The sequence below is a fragment of the Octodon degus genome, unplaced genomic scaffold (genome assembly GCF_000260255.1).
Source record: "Octodon degus isolate 3935 unplaced genomic scaffold, OctDeg1.0 scaffold00003, whole genome shotgun sequence".
NCBI lineage: Eukaryota > Metazoa > Chordata > Mammalia > Rodentia > Octodontidae > Octodon > Octodon degus.
This window is the reverse complement of record NW_004524579.1, coordinates 33,395,071-33,416,172: the sequence shown is the minus strand read 5'-3', so window position 1 is coordinate 33,416,172 and position 21,102 is coordinate 33,395,071. Positions and strand designations below refer to the sequence as shown.

The 21,102-nt window shown below is 37.9% G+C and overlaps 1 protein-coding gene across 17 annotated transcripts in view; it reads left to right on the top strand.

The window, feature by feature from the left end:
* Window positions 1-21,102, top strand: part of Tcf4 (transcription factor 4) — a 348,055-nt gene that overhangs the window by 253,033 nt on the left and 73,920 nt on the right. For 4 of the 17 annotated variants that reach the window (XM_023715138.1, XM_023715157.1, XM_004623679.2 and 1 more), the window contains exon 1: window positions 2,471-3,372. The exons of 12 other annotated variants lie outside the window; for them this stretch is intronic. In XM_023715138.1, the coding sequence (XP_023570906.1) occupies window positions 3,304-3,372 (69 nt within the window). In that variant the 5' untranslated portion in view covers window positions 2,471-3,303. Of the gene's footprint in view, window positions 1-2,470; window positions 3,373-3,727; window positions 3,806-21,102 lie in introns of those variants that run through there. One more of the 17 variants, XM_023715127.1, reaches the window with a different exon arrangement.

Here is a 21,102-nt window from a genome sequence, read left to right as displayed (position 1 = left end):
CCTGTGAAGATATTTTGGAAAAGCACAAAACTGAAAACATTAGGTTCTAGAAGAAAGTAAGAACAATGTGGATGCTCATTAATCACTGGTTTTTCTAGTTATAATCCCCACTGCCCAAGGTGGCGGAGAAACAAGTGACAACATTGCCTATCTGCAGTGTCCTCCCTGAAGTTTTGTTTCTGTGGACCAGAAGGTGGTGGTGCACAGCATTGTGGGTAACCATAACCATTGGTGTCTTATCACTTCGGTGGTAAGAAGAGGCCCATTAGTTGAGTGTGGTGGCGCGGGCTTGAAATCCCAGCACTCAGGAGGCTAAGGGAGGAGGATCACAAGTGCAAGCCCAGCTTGAATGACTTAGCAAGACCCTTTCTCAAAATGAAAAATGCAGGTACCTTAGTGCAAAGGCTCTGGTTCAGTCTTCCGTGGTGGGGTGACTGGCTCAGGAACTGCTGGTGAGGTAACTTGCTCAGTTACTTCTGAAAAACAACCAGTAGGTCATGCCAGTGTCCTTTAAAAATTGGCTGTTCAAGACTTCTTTCAAAATTATGATGAGACATGGATTTACGCATAGTTTCAGTTGTCCTTATACTTCTATGCTAATTCCCCATGCATCACAGTACAAATTTATCATGGATAATATTTCTGTCACAAAGACAACTTCAAAGTCTGAGATTGCAGAAATATCTCAGTTGAGAAGCCACAGACTTGAGTTCTGTAAGTGAAGTGATCTCCAAGGTCAGAAAACCAAAACTCCAACTCACTGGATGATAATACATTCAGTGTCTCACTGGTTATAATTCATAGATCACCTTTCAACGTGGTATATCTTAATTAACCATTGTAAATTTGTACTTTTGAAATTTTAGACTCTTTGTCATCAGTTGATGAAGCCCGTGAGCTTAATGTGTGAGTTTTATTTTAATTTTTCTCAGTCCCATGTGCTGGATTGTCAGGGTTTACAAGTCTATTTCACCTCATCAGATTAAAAATATTTACTTCTGCACATATGTGTATGAAAAAAAGGAAAGTTCAATTCTAAAAAAAATGAATTCTACTCCTTGAAGTGTTTTATTTATTTCTGTATTTATTATAAATGCATTTATATGCTTTCAAAATTAAGGTAAACAAAACAGGATTGTTCATCAAAATAGTTAAAGGAGTGTTCCTAACTGTCAGTTAAAGTTACACAAGATGTAGAAAGAGCCCTGTAAGTTAGGGGTTTCCATAAGAAACAACAAAAGAAAAATAGTAACAAAATATCCCAACTCATCTCCCTTTAAATTCCACCTTTTATTCGAAGTCCTAATTTTCACATCCTGTCCTCTCCTAGTAGGTACCCTGGCCTTGTGTATTAAACACTGAGGGTGGTTTAAAGGTTACAAATGTGATCCTGTCAGATTGACAACTAACTGTTCTAATGAGGAAAAAATCCTCAAAGCATGAAATTTGAATGAAATGTGTGATTATAATTCAAGTACTGTTTACACAAACCTCTGGGGACCTTCCGAATAAATGCAGAGCAAGTGAGTTAGACAAACCTCTGGGCCTGCGATAGATGTGTGTGTGTGTGTGTGTGTGTGTGTGTGTGTGTGTGTGTGTGTGCCATGTGTGTTTATTTTAGTGTGGGGGAAACTTTCTACCATTAGCCAAGGCTTTGCTCTTCAGAACCAACACCACAGTCCCTCGTTGTTTATTAATACTGTATGTGTTTAGTTACCATGTTGAGTTGTAAGGAAATAGGTGCTTTGAATTATTAAAGTTGATTCTTGAGAATAGATGTATGCTCGGGTGGCATTTGCTTCGGCATATGCAAATGATTTCGTTTCATTTGGGATCAATTCCCAGAGGCCCTCCTTTCCTGTGATGCTCTGAATTTGGCAAGCTCGAAGCTGCCCATCTCCTTTCCCCCCACCTTTTTCTTTATTTCCTTTTTTGTTTGTGTCCCCCCCCCCACACGCTTTTTGTTGGTTAACATTTTTTAAACCATAAATATACCTTCTTGCTTTTTAGAAGCCTTGCGATCTAGATTGTATTGTTCAGCCGTGATTATCCATAAGAGTGAACATAGATTTTCCCTGAAAGTTTAGTCCGATTTAAGTTCAGTAAAAAATGTGGGCGGAATGTTGATTAAAATATGTACACGGGAATCGGGCGCCTGGGATGCTGCAGAGCTCCCAAAATGGGGCCTCGGAGGAAATGCCTTTCAGAAACTGACAGCTGTAAGTCATTGGCAGGTTCGGATGGATCAATAAAACTTGCTTTAGAACCCGGCGAACAAATCGCGCGAAGTTCGTGCTGGGGGTCCAGGGCCACAGCCAGAGCCGGAGCCTGGACCCGAGCTTGCGCTGGGGGCCCGGCCCGCGGTGGAGCGCGTCCCGCCGGGGCGGCCGCGGCCCGGGCGCGGCGGGCGCGGGAGGTGGAGTTCGCGGCGCCCACCCTGCCCTTCCCTGCCCTTCCCGCCCGGGCTGGGGACGCCAGGGCTCCGGAGCCCCGGGCGGGCCGCACTGTTACTCTGTTTCATTCCGCAACCCCGTTTTGTAGGTTGTTGACCAGGCAGCCAGAAAACACTGCCCCCTCTCTCCTTTTGAGCGAGGTCAGAGACGTGGTGGTTTTTTTTTTTTTTTTTTTCTTCCCTTTTCCCTCCCCTTTCCCTCCCCTTTCTCCGACTCGAGTTCTCAGGCAGCTGCGTACAATGCTGGGAGCTAGCCAGCAGCAGAGACAGATGGCAGAGTTATTAGATGTGCATCATACGATTCCCTTCCTGCCACTCGCTTTTTAATCAAATTAAAACAAAAAAGAAAGAGAGGGAGAGAGAGAGAGGGGGAGTCAATTAACTGCATTTGTATTCTGCTCAATAATGGACCCTGTTCCACTTTTACCCTAAGGCAGTTGAGTGGAAATTTTAGAGAAGAAAAGGGTGCCTAGAACAAAAAGAGAGAGAGAGAGAGAGAAAAGAAAAGGGGGAAAAAAGTGAAGACTGCAGAAATTTGTAAGAATCGGCATTATTTGAGGAACTAATAAAAACCCCTCGGAAAAGTTGAATCGATCTCGCGCACGCATTAGGATTTCGAGCTCATCGGGCCGGGCTGCCTTCCAGCTCCGCTGCGCGAAGCTGAGCGTCTGACAGCAGCGCCGGGCCTCCCCCGCCCGCCAGGAATGGTCTCTTCCTGCTTTGCATATTCACCACGCTTGGCCCGGCCATATGGGAAAATGCAACTGAAGGAATTGTTGTGAAAAAAGGGACAGCGAGTTTGAAATAAAAGTTGTTAGAGTGGTACTGAGGAGAAAAAAGAATCCGAGACCATGTACTGCGCATACACAATCCCGGGCATGGGCGGCAACTCTTTGATGTACTGCTATAATGGCAAAGCGGTAAGCGAACGCGGGCTGCGAGGGGGATTTTGACAAGTTTTATTGTCGAAGGGTGAGCATCCTCGGCGGTGGTCATTGTTTGCAAAGTTGTGCAGGACGCCGCACCTTCCTCGGTGCCATGAAATATTTATCATTTGCCAATCCTAGGGTACGATCCTTTCCTCCCCCACCCCACCCCCGAAAAATAGATGCGTTTGGAGCTTTAGAAAGTGAACCCCGGAGGAAAGTTTGCAGTCAGGTGAACTTGGGAGGGTACGGTTTTTTTTTTTTTTTCTTTTCCTTCTTTTCTTCTTCTTCCTCTTCTTCTTCTTCTTCTTTTTTTTTATTAAAAAATAAAAGACTTTCGGACATGCCTTGATTCTTCCAAATGACTGAAAGGAAGGCAGATAGGAGGAGAACTGAGAAACCCCAAGTTAGGCTCAGGAAATTTGGGGTAAGTTTCTCCTTGCGCTGAGGTTTTGTGATATCTGAAGTCTTACTAAGTTGGAAAGTTAAGTGCAGTGGGTAGTGAAGGAAGCTGAAAGGTTAAAATAGAGCAAAGACATAAAACTGAGACATCTAATTAAGGAGTAGATTATATAAGCTTTTTTTTTTTTTAAGTCAGAAAAGGGAAGGGGGAAAAAAAACCCGGATCCATTCATGCATTTAACAATATTGTTGTAAGTTATTTGTGCTATGTGGCTTCTTTCCTCAAAATTTCCCCCTTCCAACAGAAACGCTTTATTTAAGGGGGGAAAAAAAGTGTCTGATATTTTGTGCATAACCCCAGCAGAAGGTTTATACTTGCCATCTGGAGGTTTATTTATTTATTTTTTTTCCTTCGTCTGGGCCTTCTGAAGGAAAAGGATTTCAATATTTTCAAATCGGTATGTGGAGCTCTCGGTAAGAGTTGGGGGACAGAGGAGCAAAAAATTATTTTCAGCTAGGGAAAGAAGAATCAGGGGAAAGTGAAAAGCAGCCATTTATGATTCTCATTTTGTACTTGGAGCTTCCATTTGGATTGATCTTAATCAGAATGTGATAGTTGGGCCAAAAGGGACCGATCAGGGCTCTCAGGAAGGCCCAGTTCAGCTGTAGCGATTGGCGAAAAGGAATTAAACATGTGTATGTGGCGGTGTACGCGCGTGAGCGTGTGTACATACAGATGTATGTGTAGCGCTCGTTTCCGGCGGGGCAGAGTCTGAGAGGCACACGCACATCTAGGTGTTTGAGGGTGCAGTTTAGGAAGGTTCACTGGAAGCCAAATTTATGAGTGGGCAACTGTTGAAGATTTATTTTTGTTTTGAAAACTAGTGCTTAAAAGTTTGGAATGTTATACTGTTATTTCATCCCTTTACAAAAGTAGTGTGGAATTATAACAGGCATAGGAAGGAAATAAGATTTTAAGCCACGGCTTACGTTGTTTATTGATCAGATTTTAAATCTATAATTATTAGGATTATGTACCATCTTTTTTTTTTTTTTTTTTTGAACTGAGGCCTGACTTGCAATTGTTAGGTCTTCGTGTATAGTTTTGCTTGTTATCTTCAAGACATTCCTGCACATAGTATAGTCAGTACCCTTTAATTAAAAAAAAAACCTCTTAATAAAAATTTTGTAAATCATATGTGATCAGTAAGCAGGAGTGTCTCAGGAGCAAAACAATAGACTCAGGGAGTCTATACTCCTTATGCATGATAAGAGAATTATAATAAACTTAAGTTCTGGTTAACTTTCATCTTTAGGGCTTGCCATTGGTGTGGTTTTTGTATGTTAATTGTAGTTTTGCTTCTTAAATGGCAGAACTGCCAAAATTTTAGTTTAAGGCTTGGCTATTTAACTCTCTTTTAGCCAAAAGGAATTTTTAAAAATATGTATTCCATTCCCACAGTTTGCCAGTTGCCTCTACCATAAGAAATGCTGAATATGACATCATATCACTAATATGCCCTCTCAGTTGCCAAATATTTTGGTTGTTAGATTTTTTTTTTTTTTTTTGAGAGGATGGTACTCATAAAATGAAGATCACTCTGTCACAGGAAATGTATTTATAGGAACTGTTTTAAAGCGTTTATTAAAAACAAATCTGGTGATGTGTATCTCTATTGATTCAAACACTAGAAAGAGGCAAATTGTACATACATTATATTTAGAAAAAATAGCCATTTGGAACACCAGCAGAATGCTTGGAAACCACGAATAGTTACCAGTTCTACATTTTAGCTTTGTGAAATAGACAGCGAAGTCCATTTGTGTGTGTGCCACTGAAGGGGCCAATTCCATACCATTTTTAAAAATGCCTTCATGCATACACCGGGGAAGCAGATTTTTGTTTATTCTACAGTGTGTATTGTACTGGCTCTAATTCTGCATTCAGCGGCTTTTGATTTGGTGCCAGACATCTTGTGGAGATTGTGTATGCCTTGCGTTAATTGTTCAAAATGCCTATCGAAGGGACTTTATATTTCTTGAGTTTTGTTTGTTGTTAGAGGTTGGAATATCTATGCGTTTTTGTGTCTGTGCGTGTATGACCAGTGTGTGTTTTAACCTGAATTGTTGGACTTAAGTGTGGTCAGCTATTTGTTGCGCAAGTTCTCTGCTGAAGACAACACAGCCCTGAATTCCTTCTTTTTTCCTAGTGACAAGTCAATTACTTGTTTAAATTCAGTTTGAACTCTCTGAACTGAGAGAGCCGAGAGGAAGCAGGTTTTCCTTGTGCATAAACAAAAGAAGAAAAATGGAAAATCATTCCAAAACATTGTGATTTTAGGTTGTGGGAAGAATACAACGAAGCATTACACAGTTAGGATTTCTTCTTTCAGAACTGGCAACTGTAGGATTTATAAAGTCAGTTTTTCTCGAACTTTTAGCAAAAGAAATACTATGGGCAATGGTATTTTAGGAAAAACAAAGGAAAATGTGAAGGTTTTACTACGTTAAGTCAGGAAGAGTCACATCCCAAAATAAATTGTTTCCTTGCTTCTGTGAAGGATAGATAGTACCTGTCCGGAAGTGGGTGCTCCATGAAACTCCTAAAAGGTAGCAAAGAATGAATGTTGAATGTAAAGCAGAAAGCAGTTTTAAAACTCAGCTGCTTCTTAGGTGAGATTGTAATGAACTTGACCAAATAATTTCTGTGATTTTTTTTCCTCCCTCTGCAGTTAGCAGTTTATATACAAGTAAATCCCAATCCCAGCTAATAAAAATTGGAAAACACCACTTAATTACAATAGAGTAGGTTTTTTTTCCTCTTTGTTTGTTTGTTTTTATAGAGAAAATCAGTGCAATTTCTTTTAAGTGTTGTGAATACAAACTCATATACAATTGTGCCGGTCTTCCCTCCTTCAGGCACTACCTGGTTTGCAAGGAGCGTGGTCCCAGCCCTGAATTCTGGTTTTTACAACTACTTACATATTCACTAAATAAGAATTTTAACAAGTAATTATTTGATCAAATTCCACATAGCTAAAAATATGGCAATTCCACAAAGATAAAATTATGGCAAATGAAATTGAAAACAAAAGTGGCGAAATTTCCCCTAATGGTAATTTAAGATCACATCATCAGATCTCACCAGCATGTGCATGTGTTAAACCGTATAGAGAAACCTATAATTATTGTAATTGCTCTTTTTGCTTTATACTAACAAGCTTCAAACCATGTTTCAAACTAGTTGTTTTGAAATAGTTATTTGTCAAGTCATCAAATCTCAGAAAGTAAATGGTACTGAGTTCTCCATGTTTATATTCCTACTGTTGGTCATGTTATATGGCTTTTCAACCCTTTAAAGTTTAGAGATGAAAATGGATATTAATTATTTCTGATATTGAGGCCAAAACATAGTAAAATAACTTTGTGACTCCTGCTTGATGAAAAAATAGCAACATTTGAATATAAAAAAAATCTGAGTAGGGAGTTCATTTTTAGAAGAAAGTTTTTCTATAGGTAAGTGGCCATCTCAATCAGCAACCTAAATTTTTTAATGCTAAAAACCGGGATAGAAGTGTTGTAGCTTTTTTTTTTTCCCTATTTATCACAGCAAGTACTATCATGAAAAGAGTAATATTTAAATAAGGGCAACAGTAACATTTAGTACATTTTAAATGCGGCCTCTTTTTGAAAACCTCAGTTAGTTGGAAGAGGCACATGTAGGTAGCCACTAGGTTTTAAAGTTTTCAATTATGTATCCAATGTGCACATTGTATTGGATATTGTAAGATGCTTTTTCATATACTTATTTTTTCAGAGCAGTGACTATAAACGAAAATAGCCAGTGTAAATAGGTGACAATTAAAAATGATTGTTTAGTTGCTATTACAGAGCAAAAATTTACTTAGGTCATAAGCTAATATAATTCTTCAGCTCCCCACTGAATTAAAAGACATGGCACTAGAAAGAAAAAAGAAAAACTTCCTTTTGTGAGCTTATTATTTGGTATTGTTGATGCACAAAACATTTTAATTTACCCATTTTAAAATAACAATGACACTTTTTTTTCTTGTGCTTGATTGCTTAAAAAATTGTGTTAGTGTTTTTTCTTCTTTTTTTTTTTCCTTTTTTTTTCTCTCTCTCTCTTTTTCTTTAGGTCTAAGCTGATAATGATTCACCAGATGCTTAAGCTTGATATTGTGACTACATCTTGTTCCCCTGCCTCTGATTAAATTTCCCAAATCCCTGTGTGAGATTCACAGATGCCAGTTTGAACGTTTTTGTGAAGCTAATTTCTTAGGAAGAAAATGTGGATGAGTTATATATTTCATTGGTTTTTAGTTCCTGACTTGTGGAAGGCTTGAATATTTTGCATACTGGGCTGATACTGGGTGAGCACCCTCATAGCTTTAGGTGACATCATTGTCTCGAGGAGAATTGGGAGAAAGGACACTGAACAGGGAAAAGAGTTGGGAGAGAAGTGGCGCAGTCTTGAAGTACCGTTCCAATTGATCTACAGGAAATTGTGCTGGAGAATCATTAGTTTCCTGTTTCCCCATAAATGTGGTTTCCATTATATTCCCTATTTATCTTTTTGTTGTTGTTATTATTGCTTTGTTTTTCACTAAACTTGAGGCACCACCAGGGAGCTTTGGGGATGAGGGATTGCTTCCCCATAGTTTATTTTTAAATGGATTTATCGTCCTTTGATTGTAGACATTGTCATGTTTCATTATTATGACTGTGGACTGTGTTTGCCAACCTGCCTAAAACTTCTCTCAGTGCTATACTGGAGCACCAGTCTCATTGCTGCGTGGTGACAGGTCGTAGCCACGCTCCTCTGCATGCCATCAGAAGATATACTGAGCAGAACCAAACTTCACTCCTGGCCCACTGTGATCTTCTGGCAACTTCAGATATGATGTGGTCATTTCAAAAGTTGTTCAAATTGACTTTTACTTTAAGAAGACAGTGCAGCACAGACATTGATCTGCTCTGTGGAGCAAACCAAAAGTCCATGCCTTGTACTTGCGAGAATTCCAGGACACACACACACACACACACACACACACACACACACAGAAGCACACGTTGCACTTTTTTCCCTTCTCCTTAGAGAGGAGCCTCTTTTTCATAGCCAGTATAATTAAGACATAATTTTAGATTCAAGTCTTTTAAGTATTTATACATTTGATTTGATTTTATTTATTTGTAGTCTTTAATATTTCAGTCATAACTCAGGTGCTACAGAGTGCAATTACATGTGATAAAATTATTGATTATTTAAAAATGGGACCGTGTGTTCATAAAATATTTATAATCTATTCAGAAAACCCACATGGTCCTCCAAAAAAGGAGAAAAGCAGTTATCTATGTACCAGTGAAAACAAATGAATAGTGAATGAAACTGAAAGAGATTCTTTTATAACCTAACTGTATCTTATAGAACAAAGTAGCCTGCTAAAAAAGTTATGCATGGAATTATCAGAAAAACTTCCCACCATACAGACCAACTTTTTAAAAAATCTCAAATGTATCTGGTATGAGATATTATTTTTGGTAAACTATACAAGGATTGTCACAGTTTATTAAGCAAAGCAAAGGTTCTTTTCTGCTGAAGAGTTCTTGATGTTGCATTTACTAGTTTGGAGATAAAAAAAAGTGTTCTTGAGAATTGTGTATTACTCCACCTAAGCTTCAGTAAAGTCTGGTTTGGTTTTTTTAATGCTAAAGTTTTATGACTTAGTTTCCAGACTCCAACCTCCTATTCACAGGTGTATTTGTGTCATATGATATCACAGTATCACAGTTGGATTCGAATTTTAAAGTTTCCATTTCTGATATTATTGTCTTTAAATTCCAGGTAGCTTTGATTCTTTCCCTAGTTTTATTCAGATTCTTCTTCCTCATTTCCTATAGAAATTTGCATATACTTATTGGACATTTTATTCAGAAGTGATTTAAAAGGAACACAACAGTCCTAATATTTTATTTGGGAGAGAACATGCTTTAGGCGGAGTCTGTCCCCTTCCCCAGGTGGCATAAACAGTGGGTTAAACACCTAAAAGTGAGAGGTGGGAGCAGTGTAGATGGTGGTCTAATTTCAGGCCCCCACACACACAAAGAAGTGCAGGATTTGGCCGTGTCCTCCAGGGACCTAGCACTGAGCTTTCTAGAGCTCAGACTACACTCATCTTGCGAGAGGGCACACTGAGGTAACTGGTGGGACAAAGTAGGGGGAGTTGAACTCCAGCTGCTTCCATTGTAGCTGACCTGAGAATGAAGAGGGGATGCTCCCAGGGGAGGCTCACATTTGCCTTGGTTTTTCACCTCCACAAACCTACGGGTGAGAATTATAGAGTTCTGAGTGACTGCCCCAATAATGATCCTGTTCAAGTGGGAATTGCTATGTTGGCGAAACCTCTCACACCGTTTTTAAAATAGTGGATGCATTTACCAACCACAGTCCTATTACTGTAGCCCAATAAAGTTTATCCACAGTATGGAAACACTCCTTGTTTTTATTGTCAGCTGATGAGTATGTGTTGGATTCCTACCTCTTTGGCTACCATTTTAAAATGCTCCTAATGAAAGACATTTGGAAGACATTGGAATCCCATCTCTTAAGCAAGGCACAATATATAAAATCGTCTAGACGCCTTTCTCCCTAGAATGTGTGCTCTCCTTTTAAGGAGAATAGTGCTGTAGTACTCAATAGCTTTTCTAACGAATAAAAAAATTAAATTGATGTTACATGCATATTTAAACCCCATCCAGTTAAGCACTGACGTGATTAAAATAATCAAATGTATTACTTAAAAAATTAAAAAGGATAAATTCTGTACCCCATTATTTTATTGACTTTTAAATATAAATTGCAGAAATGTTTACATTCCTAATGGCATTATTAAGCTAAACTGACAAATCAGAGTAAAAAAGTTGATTGGCCAGCACATTGTTATTTCTGCACCTGTTATTACAATTCAGAAGAGGAGGCTGAGCAGTCCTGGGGCAGGCTGGATGCTGTTTCTCTTAGGCTTCCTTTGTGTGATGTGGGGGTTGGGTTAAATGTTTAGCAAGTGTAGTTTCTCTTTGTAGTGCCTTTTTGTGTGTTGATGTGATTAAAAGACTACAATGTTTTTCATGTAGCTTTGAAATTAATATGCAAATAACAGGGGATGGTAAGGCTTCCCTGTACCTGCTATGCTAACCCTAAGTACATGGGGGGTAGGCGGGATGTCAGCCTTTTAGTACAAGTTGTTTAGTTACAAAGATGGCCAACTTTTCATCTCTGCCCTGTGAACCTATAACAGAAAGTGACAGAGAAGTCCAGCTGAAGATCTAGGATACAGGCACTTTATTTACATTTTTATTTTCTGATTATTTTTGGTCAGGAAGTTATGAGACCTTGAGAAAAATTTTTCAATGATGCCTTGTGTAACATTACCCATATTTTTTTTGAACATCACTGTGCATTTCCCGTATTTCCTGCTTGTCCTAATCAGGCAGTATCCTTTTTCACACATTTGAGCCCTGACCCTCTTCAGCTTAGGTGGCAGTAATTGTTTGTTAATGTAATTCTAGAATTTCTTGAGTTTTCCTTGTCCACAATGTAGTTCACACAGATCAACCTAAACTTTGTGAAGCCGGTTGGATAAATAATACCCTCCATATTCTTGCCTTCTTAAAAGGTCAAGATTGTCATTTTATTCTTTGAAATATAATGACATTACATGTGCATTGAGAGGAGGGGATCTCTGTATCGTTCTTTAATCCTCCTGACTGCTTACCCTGCAAAAAAGTGGATGAAATGCTATTGTTTCTCAGAAGATACTAGTTAACACTATGCATGTGAGTTTAGACTTTGTCCTCCATATTAATTTAAATTCCCAGACTTTAGTAATACTTAATGTGTAGCCTGGATCCCACTTAATCTAACCCCATCTTCATAGCAAAATGTTTACATAAATGAACTCTCAATTTTGATACCAACTATTTACCTTAGTCCTCCCAGAGTTAATACAACTTGTATAATTAAACATGTTCTACAGTTGCCATAGGTGTAGAACTTAAAAATGATGTTCTCCTCTGTTCTTTTAAGCCATCTGTTGGCTAGGTCAAAAAGGAAATGGGAGCCTGATTTTATTTTAAAGCAAATAAGTCATTACTCTGCCATTGTAACAGACATTCAGCTTCAGAGGGAGTAAAAGATAAAATCCCATCATATTTTCATTTCGTTACATTTGCAGCCGAAAGTTCCACGCTCAAATTGGTTATTTTCAACTCATGACAGCTGTGATATTTAAAATGATCACAGCTGTTGTGACTTAAAATTGATTTTTCTATTAACACCTGAGAAAAAGACCTGTGTCTTATTAAAAACTTAAATAAGGTAACTGTAAAATTAGATATGTTGATGTAAATCTGGTAATCCTACTTTCCAGAGGTTGCAGAATGCAGCAGACCGGTTTCCTGGATGCATCAAGGGATTGAACTAAAACTGTTAGAAATAGGTGTCTGACTAGTAGATGTGCTTATCTTTTAGATTTATGCAGTGGCAGATCCTCTTGGTCCAACTTCACAGTGCCAGTTTTGCTAATAAAATGTTTTAAGATTCAGTTTACTTAATTAACCCTGAGAAAGATGACTTCCAAGAATCACGAGATCATAACCCCTAGAAGCTGTGTTACCTCTCAGATATGATACTGAGAAATGTAAAACCACATTAAGTTGTTCCTTATGGAGGAAGTTTTGGTTTTATGGCTCTTTTCCTCCATCATTTTTGGATGATGAGGAAAGAAAAGCAGTTGAAAAAGAAGCAACAAATTATGCCTAAGTAGTTTTAGTCTAGTACTTGTTTGGGGACTCTTCAATGCATTTTTAATGTTCACTTTATCAATCCTTTTAACGACTTTGAAAGTTAGATGATGATTCTTGGGTTCAGGTGGTCAGCTAGACGTTTATCTTCCTGGGGTGATAAGTGTTGGAATCTTGCATCTGTCAGTAGATCGCTACCTAATAGTCTAGCCATCTCATAAAAGGAAGGCACATTCAGATATTGAGGTATTGTCTTATTTTGAAGTAGATGGTTTAGTGTATAAAACACAGCTGGCCAGATGTGGAATTATTTATGGATAATAGTGCCTTCACAGATGCATTGCCAATAAGGAGGATGTAGATTAAACTCTTTGCTGGTCCTAGGCTTTTTACCTGTGTAAGTCAATCAGAATTGAAAGCATGACAGGTTTTATGATGATAAATGTATGACTGGATCAGAGAAAGTAGGGATGGATGGGTGGATAGATGGATGGGTTGCATAACTAGACAGTAATAGATAATGCCAATTATTTATTACCCAAACTTGTTTATTCATCAGAAGTTGATATACAGAGTATTATTTTGATTATTACATGGAGGAAAGAGCAAGTTAGTTGAAAATAATAATTTCCCATTACATAACCAAAATTACTATGGAGACATTTCTAAATGTTTCCGAGTGAATATAAATGGCCTGTTTCAAAAATACAAGCCGGTACTATTGAGCCCCCCTAAGCTCACCAGGTCAGAATATTATGCGAGGGTTCATGGACAGAAATGACTATTTCCCCTATTAAGCTGAAGGAAGGTACTTGTAGAAATGGCCATTGTTTATATAAAGACTGAAGAAAATCAAAGTGGATCTTTGTTGCTGACAGACTCTGATTACAAACATTTATCTCTAGAGCAGTGGTGCCCCCCAGGGGACACAAGGCAATATGTGGAAAGAATTTGGATTAGCCCAGCTGTAGGGATGAGAAGGGGGTTAGGACTGGCGTGTGCTGCCACGGGGCGGTCCCTCAGTCCTGCTGAGGTTCCCAAGACTTGCTTGACAAGTAGTATGTCTGGACCTTAGTAATTTATTCCTGTCGCTGGGAGCAACTTGTAGCTTTCTTTTTTGTTTTCTTTTTCATTCCATTCCAAATATTTTTTCTTATTTTTCGTAAATCACTCTCACCGTATTGTCCAGGTAGTTGCACCATTTACTATGTGAGATTTTATTTACAGTGTGGTAAATATAGTACATTACTTGTGAACCAACTAGAATGGATTCAGAGCAGCTGTTTGAATATGTTGAACCAATAATGAACGTTTCTTCATACCCTAAATACATATTTATATCTTGCCTTTTAAAATATTGTGAACTCTATCAGTGTAACTGTTGCTTTATCTGAATCATCCTAAAAGAAATGTAGTGCAAGTTCTTCCCCTGGAAGACATAAAAGGGGAGGAGAATTATCATAAAGTAATTAGTAATTACATTTAACCATTAATTGCATTTAAGGATATTAAGGACTTTGTATCATGATTACATATATTATCTATATATTTAAAAAAGATTCAAATTTCAAGCCAGTGTTTTAAAAAAAACCCTCTTATACACTTTCCCAATAACTCTGCTTCTTTCTCTACCCAACTAGGCATCTCTCTCTCTACCTGCCACTACTGTGCTTTCTATCAGTGCTGGATTATTCCTGGCAGTGATTTGGAAAGTGATTTTGAGACCTCTGTTGCCTCCCCTCACATCCTGTGGAGGAAGGCGGCAGGATCTGGTGGCAGGGCGTTACACCTGCCAACTGGTAGAACCCAGAAGTACACCTCACTTCTTAGATGCCAAGTTGTGGAGAGCATTGCCAAGGCAGATAGTAACTTGTGCCACTCTTCCATTTCCTCCCCAGGCTATCCAAGGTCCTCAAAAATTTGATTAGAGTAGCAAAGGCAGCTGGGCACGGGAGCAGCCGCTCTGATTGGAAATGTGTCCTACGCACAGATGCACTCTGACTTACCGCGTAGCCTATGAGCTGCAGTAATTCCATTTCCATCCCACAAGCATCCTCAGTCTGTCCTTCACACACCCTGCTTTTCTGTCCAGCTTGATGCTGCACAGTTTTACTAAAATCACACGATGTGTTCAGATTTACTTTGTACAGCACATCTATCCATAGCCATCTTGTAAGTTCGCCCTGTGCTGGCATGTATTTTGGCCTGTTTTTCACATGTTATGGTATAGGGCTGTCTGTACTTACAGAAAGCAACTGAAAAAAAATTTACATCTCTTTTCATCTTTTTTCTAGTGCCAGACAAGAAAAAGTTTACCACTTACATGATAATTTCTTTTGAGTAGTTTTGGTTTTGGTAGTTTTTTAAGTCTTAAATGTAAATTTTTTGTTTTAGGGAACATTGGTCTTGTTTTCAGTTTTGACCCACCCTTGGTCTATTATTTGTCTTAAGCTCTTAGTATTTCTCTTATATAAGTCCCAGAATGATCATTTGTGTAGTTTCAAACAATAACTTGTTTATCATTTTAAAAACATAGTTTGGAAAACTTCTTTATGTGACATTCATGTCATGTATTTATATGGTTTAAAATCAGTTTTACTGTAACTTTTCATCAGTTAACAGCCAGAATAGAATTTACAGTGAAGTTTGTATTTTAATATCTAATATTCAAGGAAACACTTGCAAACCTCTGTTCTTCAGAACTTTTTTCACTTTCTAGTTTAATCTTTACTGCATCCAGATAGATGCCCCCTGTGTTATCCTGTGTCACAGGCTAAGGTTGAGTCACTCATCACTGGTATGTAACATTATTTGAATGTGTATTAATTAAAACTAAATAAAACGTAAAACCTCCACCTGTAGCAAGCAAATTTCAAGTTGTCAGTGGTTATTGATTCCTGTATCGGGTTGCACAGGTACAGATTCCTTGGTCTGGGAAGTGGAAGCATTTTTTTTTTTTTTTCTGGGTGGAACTGGGGGTTGAACTCAGACCCTTACGCTTGCCAGGCAAGCACTTATTCTACTGAGCTATCTCTCCAGCCCCTGTGGAAGCATTTGGGATTAACTCGTTCGAGATCAGGTGGATCATGATGGCATTAGAGATCCTTCTGCCATATATTGCAATACGATGTTTCTCATTCTTCTTACCTTTAAGCCAGGAAATATCTAAGAACTGACATTTTAATGTTAACTTATACCGTTTTAGTAAATACTTCTCTCATGTATTTTTTAAATTTAAATTTGGAGCTTGATTTAGACATACCCTTCCGAGGATCCAGCCTTTTTCCTGTCTGCACTTAGGGGGAGCCCTGAGTTGCCTTCAGCTGATTGCAATGAGGTCTGCTAGGAGACAGACTGTGTCCCAAGGCAGCTTGCACGCAGGCAGCCATCTCTGTGGATGTTTAAACAAGACCCTCCTGGCAGAAGGCTCCCTCGGAGCTGGCCTTCACTGAGTCCGGGGGGCTCCTGTGTCTGCCTTGGCTGTTCTGCTAGAAGGTAGTATTTGATTAAGAGTGAAATAATATGTCTTTACTCACATATTCCAAATATTTCTTTGCAATAAATAAAAATGGCTGTTCATCTTCTCCTTAATGTTTAGTTAACCGAACCTCACTTTGCATTGTTATAAGCTCATATATCATCCTACTAACAAGCTTATGAACATTTAGAGAAAAAACTTTTACCCTTTATTTTCTCTTCAGTGTTTAGCATAGCAGTATGCACGTATGGGTGTTCAAATCGTATTTGTTCAATGTAATGAAAACTATCAAAATTTCCTAATGTTATATTTCTTAAGGTGCTAACTAGCCAAAAAACCATGTGGGACACTACTTGGATTTTACTTAAATACATACATACATACATACATACATGTACATACCCTACATAATCTCTTCACTTGCTGCATAATGGAACTGGAAAATATCTAGTTAATGTTGATGGTGCTTAAGGCCACTTGCATTCAGACCTTCACCCTCAAAAATCACATTGTTATTTTTTAAATAAATTCGGTGCAATTGATGGTATTGCCCTAGAATATCATGAAGCACCGTGAATGAGTCCGTTTGTGCCTTGTAGCTGTCCTACTTGAGCAGATGAGTTGGTTTCAGAATAGTTCCCGTTCTTCTCCTGTGCAGACAGAGTAGGCCTGGGAAGCACCGGGCACCTCCAGTGGCACTGACTGGCAGATGCTTTCTCCTTGGGCTCCTAATGGCATACTCAAGCCATCATTTCTCTCAGTAATAATTATGGTGTTAAGAGGCATTTGTGTACTGTGCACTCTTTCAGCTTGTACCATGTTTAGTTCCTGTTATGCAAATACTGCTTTAAACTTAGAAATGCCAATTTGCATTAATATTTTGGTTTCATATAGCTAGCTATTGCATTTCACAAACAAGTGCATTTTAATGAGTACTGGCAGAATGATTTTTAAAAGGTTATTCATTAAATACTATTGTAGAATATACAGTAGTTGGTTGCCAAAAATTGATTAAACAGAATATAATGTGTGTTGAGGCTACAGGGATGTTCCTCTTTAAGGCTGTGTAGTCCGTATGGCATTCAGGACTGTAAGAATCAGTGTTATTCATGCAGATGCAGAGGGTGGGGTTAATTAATATAAAATGGGAACCAGCATATCATTTACAATGATATTTTAAAAATTTAAATATATTTCACTTTTTGACATTTATTTTAAGACCATAGGATACTAACTCTAGGTTGAATCTAATGTACCTCAGTAGTAATGAAAACCAAGTTATAAAGCAATGTGTTCTTAGATCTTACATATTATTGTTAAGTCTTAAAATGAATTTTTTCTCTTGTATTATATTACCCCCCTTCTGGATGTTTTGAAATCAGAATTGTGGGCACATTTCTTTTTGACGGGCATTGTATAAGAAAATTTAAAAAATGCAACTGGATTTTCAGAAATGAACTCTTTAAACTCATGGATTTTTCATGCTGCTGCCATGGTTGTCATAGCTTGTGGTTCCTAATTATAATGAGCTTTTTTGGTGGTGTTATTGCAGTTGTTCACCCCCACCCATACCCCCCTTAACTCACTTTTCCCAGAAGGAGTGTTCCAAGCCTTTGAAAATTCTCATGATTTTGCAAATCCACTCTATTTTTGTCTAGAATACAGGAAAGTTAAAACTAGCTGGTATGATGCCATGTTTTGAATCCAATTTTAAAGCAACCCTTTGCAATCCAGGGAGTACAGCTGACATCTTTGTATCTGTAATGAAGATAATTATACCTGCAAGGTGACATCACTAGTGAAGTAACAAATGCTCTTAAAAATTGAGTCTCTGGTCTTCTCTGAATTCTGTAGACTACTTTTGGCATTTAACACTAGACACCTCTTTCATGCCTGTCGTTTGAGAAGTTGCTTTCAGATGAATTTACTAAAGCTGACTGACACAGGGTTAAATTAATTCTTTTCTTTACTACTCAAAGTGATACAGACCTTTCTTGGACTAATGTAGCTTAATTAGTGGTCAATTAAAACTGAACATTGCTGAATTGAAGTTCTTTGATCAAACTCCCTGGCAAAGGCTCTCTTTCTTTAACTAGCCACCATCTTGAATTCATTTGGAATCAGTAGTATAAACAAGTTTAAAACTGGTTCTTTTATAAGAAAGTCAGCAGGCTTGTATAGCTGTGGTTTCTTTTTTTACTTCTGTAGGCGGCAATTCAAAGGCATTGCTAAATGAAAACAGTACTACACCCTGAAAAAAATACATTTTTAAAAGTAACACTAAGTAGTGTTACCCCTACCCATTTATTTTAGGCAGAAGATAAATTTACCTGTAAATAATTACTAATCAATTTCCAGACTTCAGTAGTTGCTTTTGTTTTTACCTAGAGACTGAAAAAAAATTCTCCCCACCATCCCTTAAGAAGTCCTCAGTGATAGTTAAAAAAAAAAAAAGAAAGAAAGAAAGAAAGAAAGAAAGAAACAAACAAACAAACAAGCACAAACCAACCTGGATGAAGCTGGGAGGAAGTTGGGCATCACTGCAGAAATGGGCCCAAGTGACCCTCAATTCATTCTTTGTTATTCCTTGCATGCTATTTCATTTGTGTGCCTTTAGGGTGGGAGTGAAACAACCAGACTTAATTTCCTTGTTGATTTCATGACTTATTTTGGAGATGGAGAGTATTATTCCATTGCTCTGAGGATGGACCATAGCATATTCATCGCACAGAGCACTTGGTTAAAGTACTCAGTGTTTTTGCTAGAATTTAGGAGCACCACCCCCCCACCCCCCAAAAAAAAGAGAGAAGTGGGCGTGCTAGGAAGTGGGACAGAGGATATCATTAAGTAGCTCTGAGGAGACTAGCCTCTTCTCTTTGATCCAGTGGCCTGTCTTCATATTTAAAGTGTGTATGCTATTCTTGTGTAAACATACATTGATACTGTTCTGTAATCCCATATTTTGAAAACTTAACAGTCCCAAAATACTGTAGCTGGCATTCTGTTAGTACTATATGTTTTATTTAAAGTATTAATTAAAACTGGCATGTGTGTACTGGAAATAAAAGTAATAGATTAGGTTTAAATAGATACTTTGCTAAGTTTGTAAATGGCTTCTTCTGACTTCTGAAATTTCCACAGGGAAAGAAGAGAGGAGAATTTTGAAAGTGACCATGTCACTTTCCTACCTCATGAATGACAAGATTTTTGTAGTTTTGATTACTTATATCCAAAATATATAGTTATAAGCTGTAATTAAAATTAAAAATCTCATCCCTTGACAGAAAGAGAAATTGTTTATAGGCAGCGTGCCTTTCGGCAGTCTAGCTTGCCTTCTCCCTAAAGGGCTGATTAGGGAGAATAATTGGGGATGATAGCGGGAGGAAGACGACAATTCCATTTAATTAAAGATAATTTATTTTACTTTAAATTGGTGATGTCCCACATGAATAAGAGTAGATTTAGCAGATAGATTTATTAATGGGTACTGACATCTCTGTTGACAGAAAAAGCAAACATTTTCTTTCCTCATTGTTTTGATTGCATCCCCACACCTGAAATCGCTGTCACCGTGCTTCCTCTGCTGCTTGACGGAGCCATAGACTTCTCTACCAAATATGCAGTTACTGGTTTATCACGGAAACCAATTTGATCCCCTTTGAGTTAAAAACCAAGCCAGGAGATCGAACCGCTTCTCAGGCCATTAGGACTCACACTAGAAATGCTCTCTTCGCAAATGACATTGCCTAGATTGACTCTTACTAGATGTAGTTCATGGATTTCTGGGTAGCTTCAAGCATTTTGAATAAGTACCATAGAGTTGTTTCAGTCTTGGTATAGATCTCTTTAAGGAAATAAGACCTCGTACATCATCAGTAATGAAGAACACCATAAAAATATCTTCTGTATAATCTAGGTTCATTCCCGATCAGGAGTTATATAAAGTCCCTGGTGTGGTTATTTTTATTGTTGTCTCATGCAATTATGAATACATTGGGGAAGTTAATGACACTTTTTATAAAGTTAGAAAGTACGTTGAAAAAGTACATGAAATTGTTTTCATAGTGTCCTTAGTTTGCAGTGGATTTTTAAACATGGTATGTTTAGCAAAAAATATAACTTCATAAATCCTAAGAAACTCTTTTCATATTTCTGATAGACTTGTTCTGCTTTTCCAGTTTCTGTTCACTCTCTATTGCATTAGACTTATACTTCTTACATCACATCAAATTCCTGTATTCTTAGTTTTGTTTTCTCTTGCTCATTCATTTCTTCTTCTTTTTTATTTTGGTATGAAAATCGAACTCAGAACCCCATGCTTGCCAGGCAGGCACTGGGCTGCTGAGCTGTATCCCTGGCCTGCTCATTCATTTCTGTATACTTTATATATATTTGGTCATAACATTGTTTTCTTCCCTGAATGAAATCCGGACCTCTGGGTACCTCCCTGTATTGCTCACAGGTTCAGACCAGAAGTTTGACCTAATATTAGTCTTATTTCTTTTCTAGTATGTTTCATTGTCTCTTCAGATCTCAGTGGTATACATTTCCAACTTTATTTTAAAAATTAGCCCCTATAGCTAGTGTTTATACAGTGAGGAGGGAAATGAGATTTTTTTTTTCTTTTCTGGGATAGAGATCATACTTGAGTTTTTATTTTATTTTAAACCAGATGGTTTTATTTGATCCTGTTCTGCCATTTCACTATTCTAAATTAATGTTAGATCAGTGATGATTTTTTTAAGGATTAATTTTTATTAAATCTTGCTTTTCATGTTGTGTTAACCTTCGCTGCAGCCAAAGCATCTTACTGCTTTTATCTGTCCATTTCACTTGTTGGTTTCAATAACCTGTTCTCTCAGGCCCTGACTTTATCCTTGATTTCCTGCCACTTCTATCCAACTCTTTTTTTTCATTACTCCATTATCCTCACTTCACCACCTTCTTCTTCTTCTTCTTCTTCTTCTTCTTCTTCTTCTTCTTCTTCTTCTTCTTCTTCTTCTTCTTCTTCTTCTTCTTCTTCTTCT